Genomic DNA, 25,851 nt, shown 5'->3' with positions numbered 1-25,851 from the left:
CAGACACATGGATACTTTCAATTAAAACCAAAAAACATTTATTATTAAACACCTATAATACAGGCAATGTTAGGGATAAAAAGATTAAAAATGACATTGTCTCTGCCCTCTGTGAGCTTACAGGAGAGAGCAAATAACAGCTTCTATTCATGATTCATAAATTTATTTCCTCACAACAACCCTGTAAGGTTGGCAATCTAAGTATTTCACAGACATCCAGTTCAGCAGCCACAGATGATAAATTTCTACGTGAATAAAATTATACATCCATTGTCACACTCCCTATGGCAGCTCTTCCAAACTTTCTCCCCACAAATCCCTAATACCACCCTCACATTCTTCTCTGCAGTAAATAACTTTGCCTCCTACTTTACAGAAGACAGTTACCACCATGCTTTTTGTATTGACAAACCCCAATTCCTCTCCTACCCAAAGCCTAGAACTCATTCCTTCCCTCTTCATCTCTTAACTTTCAGAATCCTTCTCTCACTTCAAGGCTCAGATGTCAAATAATCCATGACTCTCTCCAAAATTTCCTGAAGCTTTCTGGCTACATCTCCTTTGAATTACCACTCCCTACTTTGGGCTATCTCTGTACATGTCACATCTCCCTAGTGGAATAAAATACCTTAAGGGTAAGAGGGTGCTATTTTATCTTTGTATTTCTAGCACTTCATACATTGCCCTTTTCATGGCAGAAACTTAGTGTCAAATTCTTTTTAAAAAATATTTCTACATTTTGTTTTTATACAGCTTTGATTTCCAAATACTTCTCCCCACTTTCACAATTCCTTGTAACAATTTCTTTTTTTTTTTCTTTCTTTCTGGAGAACCAGTTGCTAAACGTATTTTTTTTTTATTTTTTTATTTTTTAATGTTTAACAATCACTGCCATACAATTGTGATTTTATCCCCCCCACCTACCCCCCACTCCCCCCTCCCCTCCCCACGACTGCATACAATTCTGTATAGATTCTACATATACTTTCCTATTGAGTATATTTTCACTATAGTCATGCTATGTAGTCAGACTAAGATAAATGAAAGAAATCATATAACAAATCAGAACATGATACACAAACACATACACATACACAAACATGATCTGTTACATTATGTGAGTGAAACAATTTCTTTAGAGAAACAAAAATACAATTTAGCAAAACCAACTGTTAATTTCATTCAACTAAAGTCACAATTACTAAATTTCTCAGCTCAAAAAAAAAAAAGAATAAATGTGCTATGACAATACTTGTGCTATAAAGAAAAATGAAATTAGGCTGTTTTGTTTGACAAAATTGTACTATGGCACAACTATTTGAATTATCAAAGCATCCAGGTTTTTTTTTTCTGACCTGTCACTGATATACCTTTAGAATATTACTAAACGTTGATGTCTTCACTGTTTTTTATGAAAATAGTAATAATGCTTATTTAACCCCATCATCTTCAAAGATACAAGTTAATAAAACTGAAATTGGCAAAGGAAAAGTATAAGCCCAAAATAAAAATATAAGTATATAGGAAGTGGTTCTCCATGATCCTATTTGGTGGTGAGATTATTTACTATATACCACTATTATATACAAAATGACAAGACTGAACAAAGCTCCTTTTGCCAAGTAATTACTCTACATATCTGAGATCAGCAGTAATTTGTAGTAAGCAATAAAAAAGGATGATTGTGTTTATTTTACTAGTGAAAAGCAAATGCAAACAGCAAGTAAAATTTTACTTCTTAATTCTTCAAGGAAGCAACAAGCTGACAGAAAGAATTTTGAGGGGCGGGGGGAAGAATTTTGCAAATCTGGAAAGATTACTTCTCTGTAACATTGACCCTATGGCCACAATATTCACATAAACACTGGATCCTCCTGGGTCTCACTGAACTCTTATTTGATTAAGATGTTTTATCTTAAAATTAAGAGACAGAGACTAAGATAATACAACAAACAGGGTAAAATCATAAGATGTGGATTACTTACAAAAGTGAAGAACCAGGGAAAAGAACTATACTTTTCAGCAAAAAACAATGTAACAACTTTCTTCTCTACTCCCACCCCCCCAAAAACACCACAAATCTACAAAACCAGTCTGGAAAATAACTTTGTAGGTGTGATCCTTTCAAAGCAATGATAGTACTTGAGGAATAACTTCTTTTTATACAAGAACTGCTAGGAAAACTGGTAAGTAGTTTAGGAAAAATATCACACCACATATTTCAGTAAGTTCCAAATGGATATGAGATCCAAATATAAGTTCCTTTTTTTGTTTGTTTTTTAAACTCAGGGGAGTAGAAAGAGCTATTTTTCAAAACTGATTAGTTTTGAAACTGGTTAGTAGGAGAGTACATAAAAAATAAAATGTACAATTTCAATTTCCTGAAATTAAAAAAAAATTGCACAAACAAAATCAATGAAGCTCGGAAAAAAGAGAAACTGTCAGGTAGGAAAAAAACTAGCATGCTCTCAAAAGGAAAATTGAAAACTATCAGCAGACACACAAAAGATGTTTCCAAATCACTGATAAGAGAAATGAAAATTAAAACAACTCTGGGTTTTTACCTCACACCAAGCAAATTGGCAAAGATGACAAAAGATTAAAATAGTCAATGCTAGAAGGGCTGCAAGAGCACAAGCACAATGACATACCACTGGAACTATAAATTGTTCTTCCCATTTTGGCAAATAATCTGGAATTATGTGGGTGAAAAAAAAAAACTAAAATACCCTCTGACTCAGAGTTCCAACTGTTAGGCATATACTCTCCATCGAGGTAAAGACAGAAAGCTCCCATTTATACCAAAATATCCACAGAAGCATTCTTTGTGATAACAAAAAACTGGAAACTCAGTGGATTCCCATCAACTGGGAAATGGCTAAACTAATTGTGGTATATGAATGTAATGGAATATTACTGTACCAAAAGAAGACAAAAATATGAAAAATTCAGAGAAACATCAGGAGACTAACATGGGGTGAATTATGCACAATGACAACATAAGTGGAAAAAAGAAAAATAAAAAGGACATGAGAACATGTACCTCTCTTTGCAGTGAAAAGATCAGAGAATATCAATGTCTTATGTAGGGCTGATCTTACTGAAGTGGTCTGCTGCTTTTTTATCTTTGTTATATAGGAAGGTTTGTAGCAAAGGAGATGAAGGAGAGGCATATTAAGAAGTGAATGCGAAATAAAAAAGGGCAGCAATAATACTTTTAAAAGTAACCATATAAGAAAAAAAATCTATGTTTAAATGGTCCAGCTGAATAACTAAGGGTCTGGAGTTCATAAATCCATTATACCTTTGAAGGAAAAAGAAAGAATGAATAGGAAGTTAAAAGGCAATTGAAATGCTACTTTCATTACACTACAGAAACATTTCTAGTTGTAGTTTAATTACATTATCTATTGCTTCTACTATGCCTCTTAATGCAAAAGCAGCACTGAGCCATCAGTAAAGAAGGACACTTTACTTATAGCACATTACAGGAGTGCTGATGAGAACTATGGATCTGTAATTTGGGGAGGGGAAGAAGTTCAAGCATTTTTAAAGGCTGAAATTTTTTTGTCTTTTGATTTCATTTTATTAGCATGACTTTGCTATTTAGCAATACACTTTCAACTGACAATATATATGGAATGGGAAATGCTGTCGCCTATGGTCTGTGCATCAATTTGTTTTAACTGTACTTCTTGGTTACAAGAGAAGGTTCTACTGGGGGGAGGGATTGGAAAAACACAGCATTATTGATATTTTTAAGGCATCGACAAAATCATAGCTTTTTTTAAAGATGATCTATTTAAATATTTAGATTAAAAGAGTTCTTATTTGCATTGGAAAGTGACATTATTAATTCAGAAAATGAATAATTGTTTTAGGAGGACCAGAAAGAGTAATGATTATACTTTTCACTAATGCCTACATTCTTTCTGGTCTTTATTACATACATTCTTTCTAATCTAAATGCAGAAAATGTTAAATACATATTATAAAAGTCACCATATTATCTGTGCTTACTAAAAAAAAAAATCTTTATGGAATAACTCATACCATCAAAATCTTAATGAAAATTTTAATGTTCATTAATATTTTTTTCTCATCTATTCACATTTCCTGGCTTACCAATATTTCCCCACAAATTTATCTGTGATAGATGACAGATACTGACTGCAGGATGATGTCTGTTGCTATAATGCCCCATTTAATAAGTAAGTTATTAACCCTCACTTCCAGGGGATTTAAGTACATTCTTAAATAGGTCAATGTGTTAAATATTCTAAACATAAACTTTTCCATCTTAAATTCTATGAAGTTTGAAAACAACAACAATAAACTAACAGGTTATTTTGAAAGAAGAAAAAAATTAAGAATTATGATATCCTTTCCCTAAAGACTGTCAATCTTTAGGTAAAATTACATTCTAAGAAATAAAAAACTGGCCATTCATCTTAAAACATACATGAAAAAAGCTTTCCTAATGAATGCATAGGTGGAAAGATTAAGGAACTCCTCAAGGAGAGTTAACTGGAAAAAATCTATAATAAATGGATATTATGTCACACAGAGAAAAGTATGGTGCAGTGGAAAAGTTTGTAAATGTAAGGTTAGAAAAGAAAAAGCAAGAGAAACATTCAATCCAATAAACATTTAATAAACATCTGCTACAAACTGTATACTGAGAAAGGCACTAGGGAAACAGATAAAATCAGACACTGTCTGATAACTACTGAATGTTGGTCCCAGGCAAGTTACCTAAACTCTTTGCATCTCAATTTCCTCAAATGAAACATAGAATGAAACCCACTTCACAGAATACCATAAAGATCAAATGACAAAAGAAAGAGAAAAACACTTCTTAAAATTACAAAACATATTTTTAAAAATCTTTTTACTTTATTTTTTAATATCTTTATTTCCAAAATAATCTTTCCCCATACTCACCTACAGAGCTATCCCTTAAAATAATTGTTTTTAAAGACATAATGGATAAAAACAGGAAGGAAAATAAAATGTGATTTTCAAAAAGAAAAGATTATGATGTATGATAACCTAAAAGCCAAAGGCTCTTCATTATTTTTTAACCTCAACCTTTATTTAAAAAAAAAATCAAAACGTGTTGGAAATAAAAACGGTAAACAAATGGAATAAAAAGGCAATAGCAGCATATTACGCATGAAAAAAGGAAAATCTAAATGTGTATGCATACAAACACATAGAAATACACAAATATGTGTGCTTTACTAACTTGAATCTGAGGATACTTAAGACACGTGCCAAAGTTACTGAAGTTATACTTCTGCAAATTAGCATAGCATTTGAAAGGTTCCTGAAGAATGAAGTGAGTCACTGTATTTTCTCTATTTCCATAATTATCATTGAAACTACAAACTTGAAAGCTTTAACCTCAATATCCATAAGTAAAATATAATTAATAGATGCTGAAAAATGGACTATTTGGATGCTGGTACATAGTAGGCACAATAATTTCTAATGATATCTGACCTAGTAAGTAAAAAGGAAATAGAAAGTACACTGGGTTGGGAGTCTAAGGTCCTAAAGGCATAGTCCAGAGGTGGGGAACCTGTGGCCTTCAGGCCCCACGTGGCTCTCTAGGTCCTCAAGTGTGGCCCTTTGATTGAATCCAGACTTCAGAGAACAAATCCCTTTAATAAAAGGATTTATTCTGTAAAACTTGGATTCAGTCAAAAGGCCACATCCAAGGACCTAGAACGTCACATGTGACTTCAAGGCTGCAAGTTCTCCACCTCTGGATAGTCTAAATTCCATCACTTACTACCTTTGCTGTCACCAGTCAAATCTCTGCTTAGCTTCCTCTTATGACAAAGACAGATAATATCTTTCTTCACTCTTACAAGGTTACTACAGAGGATACAATTTAATTCAAGTCATTAAGTATTTGGAAAGTGCACACTTTGAGCCAAGCACTGGGGATTCAAAAACAAAAACAAAACAATCCTTGCCTACAAATTCATCAGGAGCATTAAAAGAGACATGTGTCAACTCTGAAAAGTAGAAAGTACTATCTATTTACATGTAATACACACACATACACATATAAGATATTAGATTAAATCACTGATTAATTTTCATCAGATTGGGAAGGAGCTATGGTATAGCAGAAATTATATTAGATTTGCAGTTAAATGTTCTGGATTCTAGTCCTAACTCTAGTCCTAACAATTTCCTAATTGTATAATTATGAAGTAATTGAACTGAGATTTAGTTAACAATAACATAATAACTCAATTTCACCATGTGTAAAGTGGAGATAATATTTATGCTACTTAGTTTATAAGGTTGTTGAAAGATGAAAAGAGAATTTATATAAGTGTTTTATAACCAAAAATACTGATTAAATGCTTACTTTCATTATAGAAACAGAAAGAGGTCAGGCAGAATTACAATTCTACAAGTGAAATAAGCGCAGTATGGATGGAAAGTTCTCAAGAATGAAATTCTGATGAAATACTCCTGATGAGGAAAAAAGAGAATGTTGCCTAAAGAGATCAGTGTAGGTACACAGGGAATTCAGAGATCAGGATTTTTTTAGCTGTTTTTTAATGTCACTGACTCCTTTCTTAGAATGTTTCACTGCCTACATTCATAATTAAAGGAAATGGTAAATTTCAACTAGAGGTTAATGAAAATAAAGATTTAATTTTTTCCCCCATCCAAGTTAATACCACTCTCCCCACCCCCAAATTAAAACATAGACCTGGAGAGGTTCAAGGTTAAAAAAAAAAAAAGTCCAGATATAGGCCAATTTAGGTTTGGAAAAAAAAAAAGCTAACCAAGGCAAATATCTCAAATTAAGAAAGGAGGGGTTTGGAGGAGATAGAGGGAAAGAGGGAGGAAATAAGGAGAAAGAGAGAGAGAGAAACAAATGTTATCAACTCTGAAAATTATAAGGGACTATGTAAATTACAAGGTATTAGATATAATTATTGACTTTGTTGTTTCGGTCATGTCCAACTCTTCATGAACCTACTTGAGGTTTTCTTGGCAAAGATACTGGAGTGGTTTGCCATTTCCTTCTACAGATCATTTTAAAGATGAAGAAACTAAGGCAAACAGGGTTAAGTGACTTGCCCAGGGTCACACAGCTATTGTCTGAGGCCTGATTTGAACTCAGGAAGATGAGTCTTCCTGACTCCAGGCCTGGCCCTCTATCCACTGTACACCTAGCTGCTCAATTACTGACTAGTTTTCTTTAGATAAAAAGGAAGCTGTAGTATAGTGGAAAGAATACTAGTGTAGTCTATTACAGGCCAGTGAGCTTAACTTTGATTTCTAACAAAACTCTAGAATATATAATTGATGAGATAGTGAACAAACAAAAAAGAAAAGTGTTGATCACAAAGGACTTTTTCAAGTACAGGTCATCTCAACTTGATTTCATTTTTTTTCTGACAGAGTTCCTAGATTGGTAAGTTAGAGGAACGCCAAAGATATATTTTACCTAGATTTTAGCAAAGCACCTGACAAAGTCACTCATTCTATTCTTTTAAGCAAATTGGAGGAGATACAGTCTAGATAATAACACAATTAGGTGACCCAAAGAGCTGTCATAATTGGCTCATTATCAACTTGAAAGCAAATCTTCACAGCAGTGTCCCAAGGATGTATTCTAGACCCTTTACTGTTTAATATTTTAATTAATAACTTAGATAACTGTCAATGTAAATAACACACTATCAAAAGTACAAATGACACAAAGTTAGGAGAGTGAGCCAAAATAATGTGTAAGAATCAGGATTCAAGATGTCAGCAGACCAGAATCCCATCTACTAAGATGGGATAAACATAAAAACTTAATTGGGTCGAAAAATTCTACTTCAAAAATACAAGATATAGAAGGCATAATTAGACAAAAGTTTGTCTTAAATCTGGGAGGTTTAGTGGAATTAAACTTCAATGAGTCAACAGTGTAATACAGCAATCAAAAAAACCTATGTTATCTGAGACTATATTAACAGAAAAACTATCCAGGACTAAGTGATAATCCTATTGTACTCTGCCATCCACAATCAGGCAAGATCTGGATTATGTTTAGTTCCAGGCACAACATTTTAGAAGTACAATAAACTGGAAAGTAAGCAAAGGAGGGCAACCAGATGGTGAAAGGCCTCAAGATTATGCCATATGAGGACTGGCTGAAGGAACTCTAAATGTTTAGCTTGGAGAAGAGATTTAGAGGAGACAAGATAGTTGTTTTCAAGTACACTAAGAACAATGACGAAGAAGAGATTTATTTGTTTGGTCCCAGAGGGAAAACTAAATTACAAAAAGTCAAATATAAAAGGAGCAATCAGAGCTCACTGTATAGATGAGGAAATTGAGGCAAACAGGGATAAAGTATCTTGCTCACATCACACAGCTAGTGTCTGAAGCTGCATTTGAACTCACGTCTTCCTGACTCCAGGCCCAGGGCTCTATTCACACTGGGTCACAGAACTGCCACAAATGGAAGGGAAATTTTCTAAAGCTTAAAATACAAACTGAAATATTTACCAACTCTCCTAGTAGAATGGCCAGAAACACCAAGGAAGGAAAAAAATCCATGAAAAAGCCAACAATTTCTTGCTTATTTTAACCCAGCTTCATAGAAGTTATCAGGAGTAGAAAGAAAAATATGGCATGGGAATGGCAGTATTTTTTTTACCTCCAGAATGTGTTGACATTTTTACTGTCTTAAAAATCTTAAATTAGTTTTGATAGCTTTGATATCTATTTCAAATTCTTTCAAAAGCATAACATCAACTTGGAAGCAAAAATTTAAAGGCATAGTTCTAAAACTGTCTATTCAAATTTTCTATTTTATATGAAAAAGTATATATTCAATGTTTACCTGCCATATTGTGTATATATGGAAGATTTATGCTTTACTATAAGCCATTTAATTCTTAGAGTCCATTTTACTCTCAATATTTAATTTTCTTCCTGTAACACTGCAGAAACCCTTATCGTGGAGCCACACCCAAACAACTACTGCAGGCTAATCTCACTCCCCTAAATTTACTGATGCAGATACAACCTGGAAAAAAATCTGAAATGAAACACGTAAAACAAATATTAACAAAAGAATCAACCTGAATTAGCTGAGAACAAAACAGACAGTGGTGTGGGAAGCAGTGGAAAGAACATTGAACTAGGAATCAAGTATCTGCATTCTAGTTTTAGTTTTGTTGCTAAATGTGTGATTTTAGGCAAAGTACTTAACATCTTTCTTTAGCCATAAAATGAGATTAGATAAGATGATTTCTGGGGTGCCTCACAATTCTAAAATTCTATGATTCTAAATCTCTTCTTCTTAATTAAATAATTTGTTTTCGGTTTTTTACAATCACTTCTATATATCTTAGATTTTTTTCACCCTTCCCTTCCCCCTCCCTCCTCTAGACGGAGTGCATCTTATATAGGTTCTATAACATACATTCTCACTAAATACATTTTCACCTTAGTCCTGTTGCATAGAAAAATTAAAATGAATGGGAGAAACCATGAAAACAAAACAAAACAGAACACAAGAGAAAATGGTCTGCTCATTCTGCGATCCAATTCCATAGTTCTTTCTCTGGATGTGGAAGGTATTTTGCCTCAAAAGTCCATTGGGGATTTTTTAGGTCCTTTCATTGCCATGAAGGGCTAAGTCTACCAGAATAATTCCTTACACACTGTGGTTGTTGCTGTGTACAAAGTTCTCCTGGTTCTGCTCCTTTCACTCAGCATCAGTTCATGTAAGTCCTTCCAAGCCTCTCTGAAGTCTTCCTGTTCATCATTTCTTATAGCACAATAGTATTCCATTACATTCTTATACCACAACTTGTTCAGCCATTCCCCAATTGATGGGCATCCCCCTGATTTCCAGTTCTTGGCCACCACAAAGAGAGCTGCTGTAAATATTTTTGTACATGTGGGACCTTTTCCCATTTTTATGATCTCTTGGGGATACAGTCCTAGAAAAAGTATTGCTGGGTCAAAGGGTATACACATTTTTGTAGCTCTTTGGACATAGTTCCAAATTGCTGTCCAGAATGGCTGGATTAGCTCACAGCTCCATCAACAATGAATTAGTGTTTCAACTCTTCCAATCTTCTTCAACATTTATCATCTTCTTGTTTTTTCATGTTAGCCAATCTGACAGGTGGGATGTGGTATCTCAGAGTTGTTTTGATTTGCATCTCTCTAATCAATAGTGATTTGGAGCATTTTTTTCATATGACTATAGATATCTTTAATTTCTTCCTCTGAAAACTCCCTGTTCATATCCTTTAACCATTTATCAATTGAGGAATGCCTTGTATTCTTGTAAATTTGACTCAGTTCTCCATATATTTTAGAAATGAGGCCTTTATCACAGACACTAGTTGTAAAAATTCTTTCCCAGTTTTCTGCTTCCCTCCTAATCTTGGTTGCATTGGGTTTGTTTGTACAAAAACTTTTCAATTTAATGTAATCAAAATTATCCATTTTGTACTTCACAATGTCCTCTATCTCTTGTTCGGTCAAAAATTTCTCCATTCTCCATAAATCTGACAAATACACTATTCCTTGCTCCCGTAATTTGTTTATAGTATCAGTCTTATGATTCTAAATCCTACATCTATCATAAAGCCTGTTCTAACTATTGTAGGCTATCTGATTTCTGCTTTCTCAATCCTATGTGTAGTAAACTGGAAAAAAGCATTGCACTGGGAGTTAGCCCCTCGTACAAGGGTAGGAAGGAGAAGACTGAGAAAAGAAGGAGGGAAGAAACAAAGGAAAAAGGAAAGAGGAAAACAACCTGACTCTACTACTAATAAATGGTGTGTGCATGTGTATGTGAGTATGTGTATGTATGTGTGTGTGTGAGTGAGAGAGACAGTGAGAGAGAGAGATATTACTTGGATAAATCAGTGTCTCTCAGAACTAAGTTTTGGACTAGATCTCTAAGATCCTTCCTGCTCTAAAAACTATATGAGGCCTCCATGATTCCAACGAAGAGTGTGACTGAGGAAACTGCACTCAACCATTTGGACAAAATGATCATGGCACCTGAGTTAAATCAACCTATGCAAAAAATAAACAAACAAAAAAAACCCCTCTCCAAATGACACTCTTATACTAATAAGGCATAATTACAAAACATGCCACTGTGGTATGAAGTTAGAATCACTTACCCTTCCATTTTTACAGATATAATCAAATAGCTCTCCCCCAGAGACATATTCCATCACCATGAAAATGTCAGATGGTGTACTAATGACCTGGTACCTGATGAGAGAAATAATTACCTAGTGAAATTCAAAACAAATAGTAGCAAAAAGTTCAGAATAGATTTCAAAATGTTTAACAATATAATGTAAAGCTATCTTTTAGTAATTAATGTTATCAGTTACCCCTAAAATATACTTTTTAAAATCTGTAAACACACTAACATAACAATGTTCCATGGTGAAAATATTTCATCATTTCTTCAGCATGACTCTGTAGCAGGCACAGTGTTATCTAATGGAGATATAAAGACAAAAGTGAAACAGTCCCTACACTCAAAGAGCTTACAATCTAGCTAGGGAATTCGTTCCAATGAGACTGAGAACATTTTGAGTATAACATGGATTCCAAATTAGCTTCTGAGTAATTTCTTCAGCAAGAAATAATGACATAGTCAGAAAATTGCACCATTTCACAATAACTCACAAGCTGCAACTCTTCCAATACCTACTTCCACAACTAATCTTCAGGTCTTTGTAAAGTGCCATTGTATATACTTGGGTATAGTAGGACTTGTCCACCTACCTATATACTCCCTTCCTTCAGGTTCTCTAGGCCTGAGGCCCAGAGTTGAGGCCAGCCTAACTTGTTCCAAGGGCAGGCAGAACAGTAGCCACAAGGCAGGGACAGGGTCACTACTGCAGCATTTATGTATTTCTTAACCATTTATCATGTATAAAACTGTGCTACCTTTTTTTCATAAGGTTCCTATCTTTTTTTTTTTAAAGTGTCACTAACAAAGTTTTTGAGTGTTAGGTCCCAAACCTCATTTTCCCCATAAACAAGGTGATTTAGAGGGAAAAGGATCAGAAGCTGGGGTGGGGTGTTCAGGAAAGGTTCCATGAGGAAGGAGGCAGTGCAGTTGAGTCTGGAAGTTTCAAAGCCAGGGATACTGAGAGATAGAGGCAAGGGAGGGGATGCATTTCAGGCATGTGGCACAAGTTGTACAAAAGCATATGACCAGATCATGGCATGAAACTACAACTCAGATGCCCTTGGTCCAAGTCCTGGCTCCTTCAGTTCTTTATTATCTACATCTCCTTGAGAAAGTCACCCACTCCTCTAAGCTTCAGTGTCGCCTCTGGTAAAAGGAGCCTGATTCATGCCTAATTTCCTCAAAAACCTACATTAAAGTGCTTTGTGCACAGAAAAAGTACATATTATTAATGAATAATAAAACAAAGACAAAAAAGAGGGAATTTTAACCATCTTTCTTACTTTTTAAACAAAGAAATTAACAAAAGATGACAGAAAAAAGAGTGGATCTAATTTAACACAATCCTAACTTACAGTTTAATGATATGAGGATGTCTGAAAAGCTTGAGGTTCTGAATTTCTCTGCGAATTTTTCCTACCACATCAAGGCTTCGAATTTTCTGCCGATTTAAGATCTTCACTGCAACTTTGTGGCCAGTCAACTCATGCTTGCCAACTGTAGGAAAAATAAAATTTGGTAAAATAAGGACTCAGTTGCACTAATAATTCTATTAATCACCTTCTACAAGGACCAAGGATACTCAGAAAGATTATTTAAGGCCCTCCCTTTATTGCCTTACTTCCTCCTTAAATAATTTTGAATCAGCTTAAAAACACTTCAAGGCTTTCACTTTTGAAGAACAGAAAATAATTTTCTTTTCATTTCAGAGCATGATGGGTGGAAAAAAGATGGAAGTTATTTATTTATATGTTGGTCTTGCTAATTATGGATTGAAATTCAGCAACTGTAATAAGTTAACTCACGGTAAAATTCATGCATAGAACATATTCAATAACTACAACCCACAAACAAAGGAACTAGTAGCCTAGTCTTTATTAACCCAAGAACATAAACTACTAGGAAAGTTCCTATTCAACAGGAACTATTGGGAAAACAGTTTGACTGAAATTATATTTAGACTAACGTTCCACCGTTTAAAAAAATAAGCTCCAAATGTATCTAAGCTGCCTTAACATAAAAGGTCACATAATTAAAAAAAAAAAACAAATTTTGAACAAACCCAAAAGAAGAGAAAGACCTTTAAAATCTATGGTCTGAGGGAAAAATTCATAACCAAACAAGGTGCAAATAACAAAAGATGAAATATTTTGCTAATAACTTTTTCCTAGGACAAAATCAACCGAACTAGAATAAAGAAAGAAACTTCCATGGGGATTGGGGGGTACAAGGGAGGAGGACAGACATCTTCCAATGAAATATCTGAAGCCTGATAATCAAAATATAAAGGGGCCGCTAACATATAAACCTAACAGAAAAGTAGCCAAAAGATATAAAGTTTTTAAAAAGAATACAAACTACCAGCAGTCCTATTTTTTAAATGCTCCAAATCACTAACTACAAGAGAAATACAAATTAAAGCATCTGATTTCACCTCACACCCATCAGAGAAAACGGAAAATGACAGCTCTTGACAGTGGACCTATAAAGTAGTCCAATCACTGTGGGAAACAATTTGGAATTGTATCCCAAAAGTCACTAAACTGTACATATCTTTTGACTTAGCAATACTACTTCAAGACTTACACCTCAACAAGATCAAAGGTCAAAGAAAGGGATCATAAAGAGCTAGTTAGTGTACTAGCCAGAGCACTCTGCCTGTCTGGAAAACCTGAGCTCATATCCTACACCAGACACTTACTAGCTGTGTGAACTTGGGCAAGTCATTTAACCTTTGTCTATCTCAGTTTCCTCATATGTAAAATGAGGATAACAGCAAATACCTTGCAGGGTTTCTGAAGATAAAATGAGATAATACTTATAAAGTGCTTTGCAAACTTATAAGGGTCATATACGTTCTAGCTATTATTGTGTACATAAATATTTATAGCAGCACTTTTTGTTACACAAAAGAATTAAAAATAAATTGGGTGCTGGAACGGCTGAACAAATCATGGTATATCAATGTAAAGTAATTCTATTGTGACTTAAATGAAAAAAAAAGATGAATTCTGACAAACTTATTGTAGAGTAAGGTGAGCCAGGAGAACTTTACACAGTAAAAACAACATTGTAAGGATAAACAACCTAGAAAGACTAAACAATTCTGATTATTGCAATGATTATTCACAATTCCAGAAAGGTGAAGATAAAGCATTCTTCCCACCTCCTGTTAGAAGTGATGTACCACAGGTATGGAAGAAGACACATTTTCAGACTCTACCAATATTAATTTGTCTTGATTGACTATATTTGTTACAAGAGAAGGATTTTATTGAAGAAAAGGTGAGTGCTGGTTTGGTGGAGAGTACAAATGGCCTTGTCTCTTGCATTTCTTTGCATCTGAAGCACTTAACACAATGTCTGGGGCTTAGTAAATGTTGAATGAGTGATTAGTAATAGTGATGCAAAAGAAAAGAATAAAAGTGCATCAATGACACAGGTAAAAACTACATAGTAGAGAGTTCACAGCAAAAGAGAAGGACAGTGCTGGTATTACCATGTTAGTTTTTGTTGTTCAGTTGTTTCAGTTACATCTGACTCTTCATGAACCCATTTGGCAAAGATAGTGGAGCTGTTTGCTACTTCCTTTTTCAGCTTATTTTACTGATGAGGAAACTGAGGCAAATAGGGTTCCATTCAGGATTCCACAGCTAGTAAGTGTCTGAGGCTGAATTTGAACTCTGGAAGAAGTTCCAAGAGTTCTTCCTGGTTCCAAGTCCAGTGTACTACCCAGCTGCCCTCAACAGATTCCAAGAGAGCATATATTCAATGTTCAAAAGAAAAACACTAACCAATATCAGAAATCAAATTACGTACAAATCAAGTTGCCTCTAGAGGCCTAATAATGAAATATAACTCTTCACTCATTAAAGAGGTGGTGGGGCTACAGAAGTGAAATAAGCGCAGATGCTGTCAAGACAAAGTAAACCAAGTAAAAAGATTTTTGCTTTGCTTGTCAAAAGGGAGGGTTTTATTGAAAAGCTACAGTGAAATTTAAAAAAATCTCAATAAAATGCCTATTTTTTTACTTAAAAGAGAAAAACAAAAACCCTAAGCACTTTTATTATATTTCAAGTAGGAAAATACAATATTGGGCAAAAAAATTCTTCTGTCTGAGCATTATTTTAAACACAGAGCTACTGGCTTGCTCCAAACTTCTTGAGAGTTTTTGGACAACACATCAAAAGATACTGGAGTAGCATACAAACATTCAATTTTTAATCATAAACCATGATCAAATGAGTTTTCATGATTAAAATTATTATTTGCTAAATACTGCCTGCATTTTACCAAAGTATATTTAAGTTCCAATTTACTCTTGCTATAGACAGTACACCATTTGCTTACCTAATATGACGCATTCAAAAGATAAATTAGGTTGCTATTGACTAAACGGAGGCTATTATCAAAGCCAATGGAGGGGAATATGATAAAGAGAATAATTTTTAAAATGTACATCATCAAAAAAATCATACACTACTTCCCATCTTTAGAGCTGGTGACAGGTAGGACAAATGGTTACAGGCACATGCCAGGTATGTCTGCATGGTATGACAGAGGCCAGCAGGGAGTGCAATAGTGGCCAAAGCAATCCGATCAAGATTTATTAAGGGCCTACTATGCGCAATAAATAGGACAACCATAAATTACATCAACAATAAAGTTCAGAAGTAATCAGGAAGTGAATATACAAGAATCATCAAGTCCTTCTGACCATTTCTTTTTAGCAAAAGTTTGTCTTTTTCAGTTACAACAAACTTTTATTCACCTTTTTCCTTTAATACAACAAATGACAAATATTTCACAAAAATTTCATGTAATATAAAGGGCACGGGTATGTGTACATGTGCATGTATGTGTTATATATACTTGTTAACTAAGAGGCTCACAGAATCATTCCTGACCTAATAGGCTACATATATTAGGCTGCTTTCATTTAGCCCTACTAGTTCATTCTTTGAATAATTTGCAAAACAGTATGTTTTGTGGTCCCATTTACACCAAAATAAACTAAAAACAAACAGTGCTTATCAGGTGAAGAAAAACAACAAGGTGTGGTAGGTGAGCATAGTCTAATATCATTACACAATCAGAGATGATATATATGTGAAATTTAGAGAAACAGGGAAGATAACTATGAAGTGAACACAACGACTACAACAGTGTAAATGAAAACAACAGGCAAAATTAACTGCAATAACCAGTCTTGGCCCCAGGGCACAGATGATAAACCACACTTTGTCCACTAGGTAGGAGTGGGGGATTAGAGGCAAAGAATGCTGCTTACGTAACCACATGTGCAGGCTCAGTAATACTATTGGCCAATTCTATTTAACTGTTTTTTTGTTGTTGTTTTTGCAAGGGAGTATTCAACAAGAAAAGAGGGAGCATATGGAGAAATGACTATGTTTTTAAAAGGTAAAACTTTTTTCTTTTTTCTTAAGAAATAATTATAATTTAACCTACATGTCTAATAGTTTTTTAAAGTTTTCTTTTTGATTGTGAATTGAATCAATAAACATAATCCTTCCAAGGGTACAAACAACAGGCAAGATGATTGTATCAGAAACTTTTTGGTACTGTCTTTTTTTTTTCAATCAATCAACATTAACTGTTTACTATACGCTAAGCACTGAAGATAAAGAGTTCAATAAAGTAATAAGAAAATTACTATATCTGTTTCTCCTTCCACTCATCTTTTTTCTTCCGTGTATTTTTCAAAAATGCTTTGTCAAACACTGGCCACATCTCAGAATGCTTGTCTCATTCTATGCCTGCCTAGACTGGAAACTGGTAAAGGCCTCTTACACAAAGTGGTGCTTGGGCTGAGTTTTAAAGGAAATCAGAAATTCTAAGGGATGGAATGTGGGAGAGCATTCCAGGAATGGGGAACAGAGAGTACAAGGCATGAAGATAGGAGGTGGAGTGGACTGTGCAAGGAACACTGGAAGGAGGGGAATAAAGAAAAGCGGAAAGGCAAGAAGAGTACAGGTTGTGAAAAGTATAAATACCAAACAAAGGACTTGATATCTGATACTTGAGGTAATAGGAAACCGCTGGAGTTTACAGGAAAGGGGTGTGACCTTAGTCAAACCTACACTTTAGGAAAATCACTTTGACAGATGCATGGAAAGCAGATTACATTGGTAAGAGACTTGAGGGAGGGAGATCAACTGGGGCAATAGTTGTGTGAATGATTTGGAAACAATGGAACACATATAAGAAATGTTATGAAACTAGAAATGACAAAAGTTATTAATGATAATAATGGTGAAAGGTACCATTTAAATAGTGTGTTATGATTTACAAAGAGATTTACACATTTGATCCTCATAACAACCCAGTGAAGTAGGTACTATTATTATTTCTGTTTCATAGATGAGGAAACTGAAGCGCCAGATCACACCTTTAATCACAGGCGTCCCTCAGAGTACTCTCCTGGGCTTTCTTCTCTTCTTCCTCTATACTATTTCACTTGGTGATCTCATCAGTTCCCATAGATTTAATTACCATCTCTATGCTAGTGACTCAAATCTACCCATCCTACTAAAAATTCTCTGCTGACCTCTAATCTCGTATCTCCAACTGTTTTCAGATATCTCAAACTGGATGTCCAAAAGACAACTTCAACTCAACATGTACAAAACAACTCATTATATTTCCCCCAACCCATTCCCCACTCTTACCTCCCCTATATTGTAGAAGACAAAACCATCCTCCCAGTCCCTTAGGCTCACAACCTAACAATCATATCCAATATGTTGCCAAGGCCTATCAATTTCACCTTTGCAACATCTCTTCCATATGCCCCCTTCTCTCTGACACTGCCACCACTATTGTAATAACCTACTGCTGGGTCTACCTCAAATTTCTCCCCACTCCAATTCATCTTCCAATAAGCTACCAAAGTGATTTTCCTAAGGTACAAGTCTGACCAAGTCAATCCCCCCATTCAATAAATCCCAGTGGCTCCCTACTGCCTCCAGATTCAAACACAAAATACAGTATTTAGAATTCAAAGCTGAAGCCCTTCATAACCTAGCCCCACTTCTGTCTTCCCAGTCTTCTTAGACCTGATTCCCCAACACATATTCTTTGATCCAAACACACTACCTCCTGGATGTTCCATGAACAAGACATTCTACCTCTTGGTTCTAGTCATTTCTCTGGCTGTCTCTCATGCCTGGAATACTCTTCCTCCTCCACTCTAGCTACTGATCTCCTTAGTTTCCTTCAAGTTCCAGCTAAAATCCCTTCATTTACTATGTCTTCCCCAACCCCTCTTAATTCTGGGGCCTTTCCTTTGTTAATTACTTCCTAATTTACCCTATACGTAGCTTGCTTTTTGGATGTGTTTTGTGCATGTTGTCTCCTCCATTGGATCATAAGCTCCTGGAGGGCAAGAACTCTTTTGCCTCTTTCTGTATACCAGCACTGAGTACAGTGCCTAGCACTTAGCAAGCACTTAATATAAATATGGACTTACTGAAGCACAAAGAAATTAAGTGACTTACCCAGTCACAAAGCTAGTGTCTGAGGTAAGATTTGAACTCAAGTGTTCTTGACTTTGAGACCCATGGTCTATCTATCCACTGTGCCATGTGGATGACTATTTTGACAACTGACTGGATGTCCAAAGTGTCCCAAAAGTATCAGAGCAGTTTTAAGCTTTTATAACTTTAAAATTATACTAAGACTTTTGGGACATGCTGCATAAGGTGAGTGAGGATGACTAGAGAATGACGGAGAAGGTGCAAACTTAGCTGAGTGAAAAGAATGCAACTCTGGACAATAGCATATGTTCAAAAGATGGGGCAATTTGAGAGGAAAGTTAGTGAGTTCTGTTTTAGAACTCATTAAATCCAAAGTTCTAAATGGTAAGTTTGAGATATCTACAGGACAATCAGTTTGAGAGGTCCAACAGACAGCTGAAGATAAGGAACAAAAGCTCAGCGGGGCTGGGTATGTAGATAGAGGAGCCATTTGCATCAAGATATTAAACCCACAAGAGCTGAAGTGACTAAGAAAAATTGTAAAGGTTCTTAATCTGGCATCTGTGACCTTTTTAAAACAATTTTTTATAACTTTTTCAATATAATTGTTTCCTCTGTAATTCTGTGGATATTATGTTATGCATTTCTGAGAAGTCTATAGGCTTTATCAGACAACCTAAGAGGTCCATGAAACAAAAAAGGATTAAGAAGCCTTGGTGGAGGACTACAGACAGTGTCTTATGAGTACACCTACAGTTAGGAGGCACAGCATGGATGATGAACCAGCAAGAAGGACTGAGAAGGCAAGACAGACAAGCAGGAGACAAACAAAAGGAAGAGAACATAATCAGGAGGAAAGGGTGGTCAGTACCATTAAATACTGCAGAGAAGTCAAGAATTAAGAAAAGACTATTAGATTTGGCAGTTAGGAGATGAATGGTAACTTTTAAAAGAGAATGAGAAGAAAAAACAGTCAAGATAAAGTACAAAATGTTTTCTGCTGTGGAAGGGAGGAATTATAGGATGATAGCTTGAAGCAATGATGGGATTTTTTTTAAGGCTGGGAAAGATTTTTAAGGTAGAGAAAAAGTCAATAGAAAGGAAAAGATTGAAAGAAAAGAGAAGGAATGATTATGGAAGCAATATGCAGGAAAAGATGAAAGGGAATGGGATCAAGGATATATGCAGAAGACTGAGAAAAGACACCAGAGGCATCTCTTCCTTTGTTGTTGGCGTGTTAACTCTCATCCTGTGTTTCTTCTCAACACTATTCTTTTCTTTCTGGGTCTGAGGGATGGGAAACCAGGTATTGGAGAACTGTATCCAACAAGAAAACGAGGCTCAGAGTACAGGCCTGAGTGCCTCTCCTATGGCAGGCACACTAGATTTCAAGTTAGAATTGCAAATTAAGAGTTCAAATCCTAGCTCTAGTGAGATTATTTATTTGCTACATTTGTGACAGGGCAAGTCAGTTAACTGGGCTTCTGCATCTTCACCTGCAAAACATGAGACTAGTACAACCAAGAAAAAATGATTGTTGCAAAATTACAAAGAATAAGAAGGTCCCAAAGGAAGAGAGAGGAGAAAGCATTCCCCACCACTCTGCAGAGCTACAAGGTAGATATGGCAAATATTTTCATTGCATAAATTTTCAAATATTTTCAATTCACTAATCACTTTTTCTGATTTTTTTCCCATTTCTTCCTCTTTTTTCCTTAAAATATTCTGTGTTATATGGAATGGCTCTCCGGGAGGGGGGAGGATTAGAGAGACCAGGGGAAATGTAAGCAATGTAAAAACAAAATATATAAATAAAAAATTTTCAGTGAAGGAGTTGGACAAGATGACCTCTGAGGTCCTTTCCAGCTTTAACTAGTCACCTGGATTTAGAGTTGGAAGAGTTCTTATAAAGGCCACCAGGTGGCTCTGTGGGGAATAGAACACCCAGGGGCCTGGAGTGACAAAGGCCTGAATTCAAATCCTCCACCTCAGTCACTTACCAGCTGTGTGACTCTGGGCAAGTCACATAACTTTTGTCTGCCTCAGTTTTATCTCAACTGTAAAGGGGAGATAAAAAGAACACCTACACAGCAAGGTCGCAGTGAAGGAGAAAATATCCGTAAGGCACTTAGCGGTGTCTGGCACATAGTACGTGCATAATATATGTTTGTTTTCTTCTTTATAGGTCATCTAGTACTCAATTTACAGATAAGGAAACTGAGATCCAGGGAAGTTAACTGATTTTCCAAACTCACATAGCTTTTAAGTCAAGATTCAAATACAGTGTTTCTGACTATAAGTTCAGTGCTATTTTCAAGTCAGAACAAGTTTCTATAAAAATTGAGCTCAAGATTCTTCTGTCATCTATAACACACTAACAGCTCCCTAAGTGGCTCCATCCTCAGTCACCTGGGTACTTAAGAAAAATTTTTATCTGAAATTTGCATCACTAAGTACTCCTCTCTTCATTCAATACTTGATAATCTTACTCCAAAAGCTCCCAAGAGCTTTACTTATGACAATGCTCAGCTGGAATATTCAGCTTGGAGTCCAAACCAGAAAGACAAAAACATATGTTTACTCACAGCCACAGACAATTCTGTTGCGGTTCTCTGCAAGTCATAATGGCAAAGGTCCTGACACTCAAATTTTCCTACTTCCAAAGCTGCAAAACTGTCAGCTGAATAACCAGTAAGACCAAGTTATCTGTATCTCTTCCACAAGTAACTTTGTCTAAATGCATTGGAACATTGTAACAAATGCTTTTCCTTAGACCAGATGGATGATCTTGATTTTATAAAAGATTAAAATCTGATGGAATGTGATTCTAAATGGAATAAATGTCAGGTAAAATAGTTTCTAGGCACCAAATCAAGGCAATTTTTGTCAAGCACCTGTGCTGAAAATGTGTCTCCCCTCCATTTTCCCATGCTTCTACTTACATTGACAATAGAGTGGTGACCCAATTATGCTCAAGCTGGGAGAGGGGAAGAAGTACTTTAAAACAAGAACCAGTACATATAATTTTTTAAACAAAACATCTAAAATTTTTACTATGTCAATCCATTTTGACCTAAAAGAAACTAGTTTTATTTGGAAACATCTACTGTCTCAGGTAAAACATCATTAACTTGGAATTTAAATTTTAACAATTAAAAATACAGGAAATTCACATCTCACACACACAAAATTAAAAGACTATCTCTTACTGGTATTGATGGCTGAGCAATCAAGAACAAAAAGAGCCATTATAATTTTAAGGAACAACAGATTCAAAACTGTGGTATGGGAGGCAAAGTGCTCTGACCTTGGTATCTGAAAAGATCTGTGATTGTGTCAGGGCTCAGTGACTCACTACTAACATACTACCCTTGACCTGGAATAAGGTCCATAACATCCCAAGCCTCAGTGTTTTTTCACCTATAAAATAGGAACAATACTTGCACTACCTACCTCAGATAGTTGATGTAAGGATCCAACAACAAAAAAGTACTTTGTGCAAACTGTGAAGTTTTATATAAAGGAAACAAGATTAAAATGTTTTTTCCAGTGGTTCTATCTGTATAAAAAATAAAATCATCCAGACAGCTAAAGGTGGAAAAAAAAGTTTTGAGTAAAGTTAACACTCCATTCACTTAACACCTACCAACTATGTGCAAGAAGACCTCTTCCACTAACAATGATGTTCTACCCTGCCAATCATAACAAAAAGATCTCACTGAATTCACAACAAATTGTTGCTTGAGCAATTCATTTATTCTGCCTTCCAATCTCTGTTTTCAAATCTTAAATGAATATGACTATGTTTGAAATCTTTGGGTGGGGAGGCAGGGTGGTGTCTCTACAATGACAAAATGAAAAATCATGTTTCTGTTAGGTAAATGATCTTAGTGTTAATTCAAGAAGAATTTCAGGTGAAATAATCAAGGATAGTTTAACATCTTTTTAGGATGCTAACAAGTATTTTTAAGAGTACTAATAAACAACACATAAGCTCTAATTGATAGCAGAGCCACAATTCAGTCAGGATCACACAAATCTAAGCCTAAAAGAGACCCACCCTAATAACTATCATTAACCCATTCTGTCATTTTGCTTAAGTTTCTTACATTTATTCAACTTATTGTAGCCCTTGCTGATTTTCACAAGTACTGTTAGGCAGTTTCTCCCTGTGAGCTACACAGCAACTTTCCACTTCTATGACTCAGAAAGGGGCAAGAGAAAGGAGGGTTCTCCTCTCCCCTCCCAAGATAAAATCAGACAATGTTTATTTAGCTCTAGAAGAGCAAGACTTATTTATTTATTTCATCATCCAAACTTTTAAATACTTTTCAAATCAAAACAGTAAATACTGAGCATTTATGTACCAGGTAGGTTGCACCCATAAAACTATTGTAACAGAAAAATTATAGGAAAGGGAAATAAGCTTCCTATCACTATTTATCATAAAAGCCATCCTTATTTCTTCTATTACTCTACCCAGTGGCCAATATCAAATGTTTAAACAGCACCTATTTTGCAATGTTTCAGCATTTGGTGAAAAACAGGAGACGGAAAGTTCCTTGATACTTCATTTCATAAACATGGTGTTGAAATAGGACTGGCAGAGAGAACTCCGGTACAGTTTTTCTTCCAATTCTTTGAAAAAAATATACTTCGCTTCTCAAAAAGTGAATGACACCATGTATGGTAAATGCTGTCATTAGTACCTACAATAAACTAAAAACCTTATTTGGGGTAAGCACGCCAAATAGCTAACAGCTTCGGCAGACACGGAATACAGGACACTTGCTGACTGTCCAAAAACAGTTGAAGGCACAGAATACAGGCAGAACACAGACCTGGCAATACATCATAATAGAAGGAGCGGTTCCAAGACCCCTGAAGAAGGGGTGCTCCAGCTAGACCAGGTGACTTGGTCTACACAGCACCCCCAAAGCTTAACAGGCTGGGGTTCGTGTCACCTGGATTAATTCATTGGCTCGGCGACAGCCAAGAACATTCGCCTCGTCAAGAGGACGGAAATAGTGCCGGGCACGGAGGAGATCTGGGGAGAAGCAGCGGGGACCGGGGGGCCCCCCACCTCCCTGGGGCTCGCTCTGCCTGAAGCCACGGCACGGGACTCGGACCTCCGGCCAGGCGCCCAGCATCTGGCCTCGCCGCCCGGGGCGGACCAGGTCCGAGCCCCGCCGCGCGGCCAGGACGACCCGGGTGGGCACCGGGGGTTCTCCCGGGCTGCCCCCCGGACGCCGCACCAGACTTCCCGGGTCCCGGCGCGCGAGGGAGAGGGGGGGAGGGGGAAAGTGGAGGGATGGAGATGCGAGGAAACGGGGGGTGGGGGGGAGTCCCCCAGCTCCGCGGCAGCGGGACAGCCCGGCCCCAGGGCTCTCACCCTTCACTTTGCCGAAGGTGCCGACCCCCAGCGTGTCCCCCAGGATGTAGTGGCCAATCTTCACCCGCCCGTCGTGTTTCTGCTTCTCCGCGGCCGCCATCTTCCTCCAGGAACTGAGCCTGCGCATGGCGCCCTAGGGGGGGAGGGGGAGGGAGGAGAGGAAGGAAGAGGGCGGGGACAGAGAGGGAAGGGAAGGAGAGGGAGGAGGGGAGACTGGAGAGGCAGAGGGGGGGAAGGGGAGGAGGAGGGGGCCCCCCGAGAGGCAGAGCTGGGAGGGGCCCAGGGTGGGTCACCTCCGCCCAGGAGCCGGCTGTCGCGGCCCGCGCCCCCGCCGGTCCCCTCCTCCTCCTGCGCCGCGCCGCCGCCGTCTGGCCCCAACCACTCTCCGTGGCGGGGGCGGCCGGAGGGGACTGAGTCCGAGGTGCTGGATGGAGCCGTCCCCGGGCCCCGCCACCCCCTCCGTAGCTCCGGCGGCGCCCCCTCTCGCGCCCGGGGAGGACGCCCCGGGCTGTCCCCCCTGCCCGCTGGGGCCGGAGCGCTGGCTGCCAGCCCAGGCGGGCGCTGTCCGAGCGTGGGCAGCCGGCCGCCCGGCGCGTGGCTCTGCTCGAGTCTGCTCTGCAGATGTTTGGGCATAGGCTGGAAACTGCAGCGAGCGGAGACGGGGGAGGGGGGCTGGGCAGGGGTTCCGACTCCAGCCCCCCGTCCGCCCGCCCTGCGCCCCCAGCCTTTGCTTTCCTTCTCCACCGGAGATCTAGAAGTGGCGGGGACCCTGCCTTGGCAAAGCCCGTGAAGGGGCTCCTTGCCCATCCTTAGTCACCCACCAGAATCGCCGCTAACGTCTTAGCCGACCCCTTGAGCCTCTTTCGTATCCCTGGAAAAGTCTAATCTTGTTGCAAACAACTCCAACGTGGCCGACCCAAGGAATTTGAAGTTCTTAAGATTTTGTTGGATAGAATTTTGATTTGCCGTTTATTTAATTTAATATGTATTAAGCCATGTGGTGATGATATACGATCTGTGAAAAATGCAAAGATCCCTGCCCTCACAATGATACAGGGCATACATGAATGACCAGGGGAAAATTCTAAGTCAATATTCGAACTTCTTCATTTTCAATAGAGACTGCATATAAATGCTTGAAGGAATCCAAAGCAATGAAAAGGGGATAATTGTTGCTGTTCAAAGATGGGGGAGCTAAGGGTGTGTGTGTCGCATATCACATAGTTCGTGGGATTTAGCTAAACTTAAAACAACCCGGAAGTATCAATAAGCTATCAAAGATGTAAAAAGATGTGACTGTGGGAAGTCAGGTACTATGAATTGATTGAAACATTCTGAAAAACAATTTGGGGCTACGCAAGAAAAATTCATATTCTTCAATACCCAGAAGAATCCCCTACTGAGACTATTATTCCAAGCAGGTTATTGACTGAAAAATCAAAACAAAGACCCCGCAACTCTATATGTACAAGAATGTTCGTAAGTCGGCCAAACGTTTATTAAGTGGCTGCTGTGAGTCAGATACTTTGCTAAGCACTGAGCATACAAAAAAAAAAAAAAGTGGGGGGAAATCCCTTCTTTCAAGGAACTCAGTCTAATGAGGGAAACAGCATTCGAACAACTACATACTAACAAGTTATAGACAAGATCTATTGTACATGATCAGCGGAGGGAAAGTACTAGATTAAGGGGGATGGGGAAAAGTTTTCCGTTCAAGGTAGGGTATTAGCTGAGACTTAAAAGAAGGAAGG

General features: G+C 37.3%; 1 protein-coding gene across 3 annotated transcripts in view; it reads right to left on the bottom strand.

Moving 5' to 3' along the window:
• Positions 1–24,422, bottom strand: part of PRKAA1 (protein kinase AMP-activated catalytic subunit alpha 1) — a 54,267-nt gene extending 29,845 nt beyond the window's left edge. Inside the window, exons 1-3 of one of the 3 annotated variants that reach the window (XM_072605746.1) lie at positions 24,101–24,422; positions 12,568–12,709; positions 11,184–11,277 (exon numbers count right to left, since the gene is read on the bottom strand). In XM_072605746.1, coding sequence (XP_072461847.1) covers positions 11,184–11,277; positions 12,568–12,709; positions 24,101–24,227 — 363 coding nt within the window. In that variant the 5' untranslated portion in view covers positions 24,228–24,422. Of the gene's footprint in view, positions 1–11,183; positions 11,278–11,441; positions 11,512–12,567; positions 12,710–24,100 lie in introns of those variants that run through there. The other 2 variants (XM_072605748.1, XM_072605747.1) reach the window with 2 other exon arrangements.
• Between the last annotated feature and the right edge of the window lie 1,429 nt (positions 24,423–25,851).

Source organism: Notamacropus eugenii, chromosome 4 (genome assembly GCF_028372415.1).
Source record: "Notamacropus eugenii isolate mMacEug1 chromosome 4, mMacEug1.pri_v2, whole genome shotgun sequence".
NCBI classification, from domain to species: Eukaryota; Metazoa; Chordata; class Mammalia; order Diprotodontia; family Macropodidae; genus Notamacropus; species Notamacropus eugenii.
Note: the sequence above shows the minus strand (reverse complement) of the source record. Positions and strands in the feature narration are given on the sequence as shown.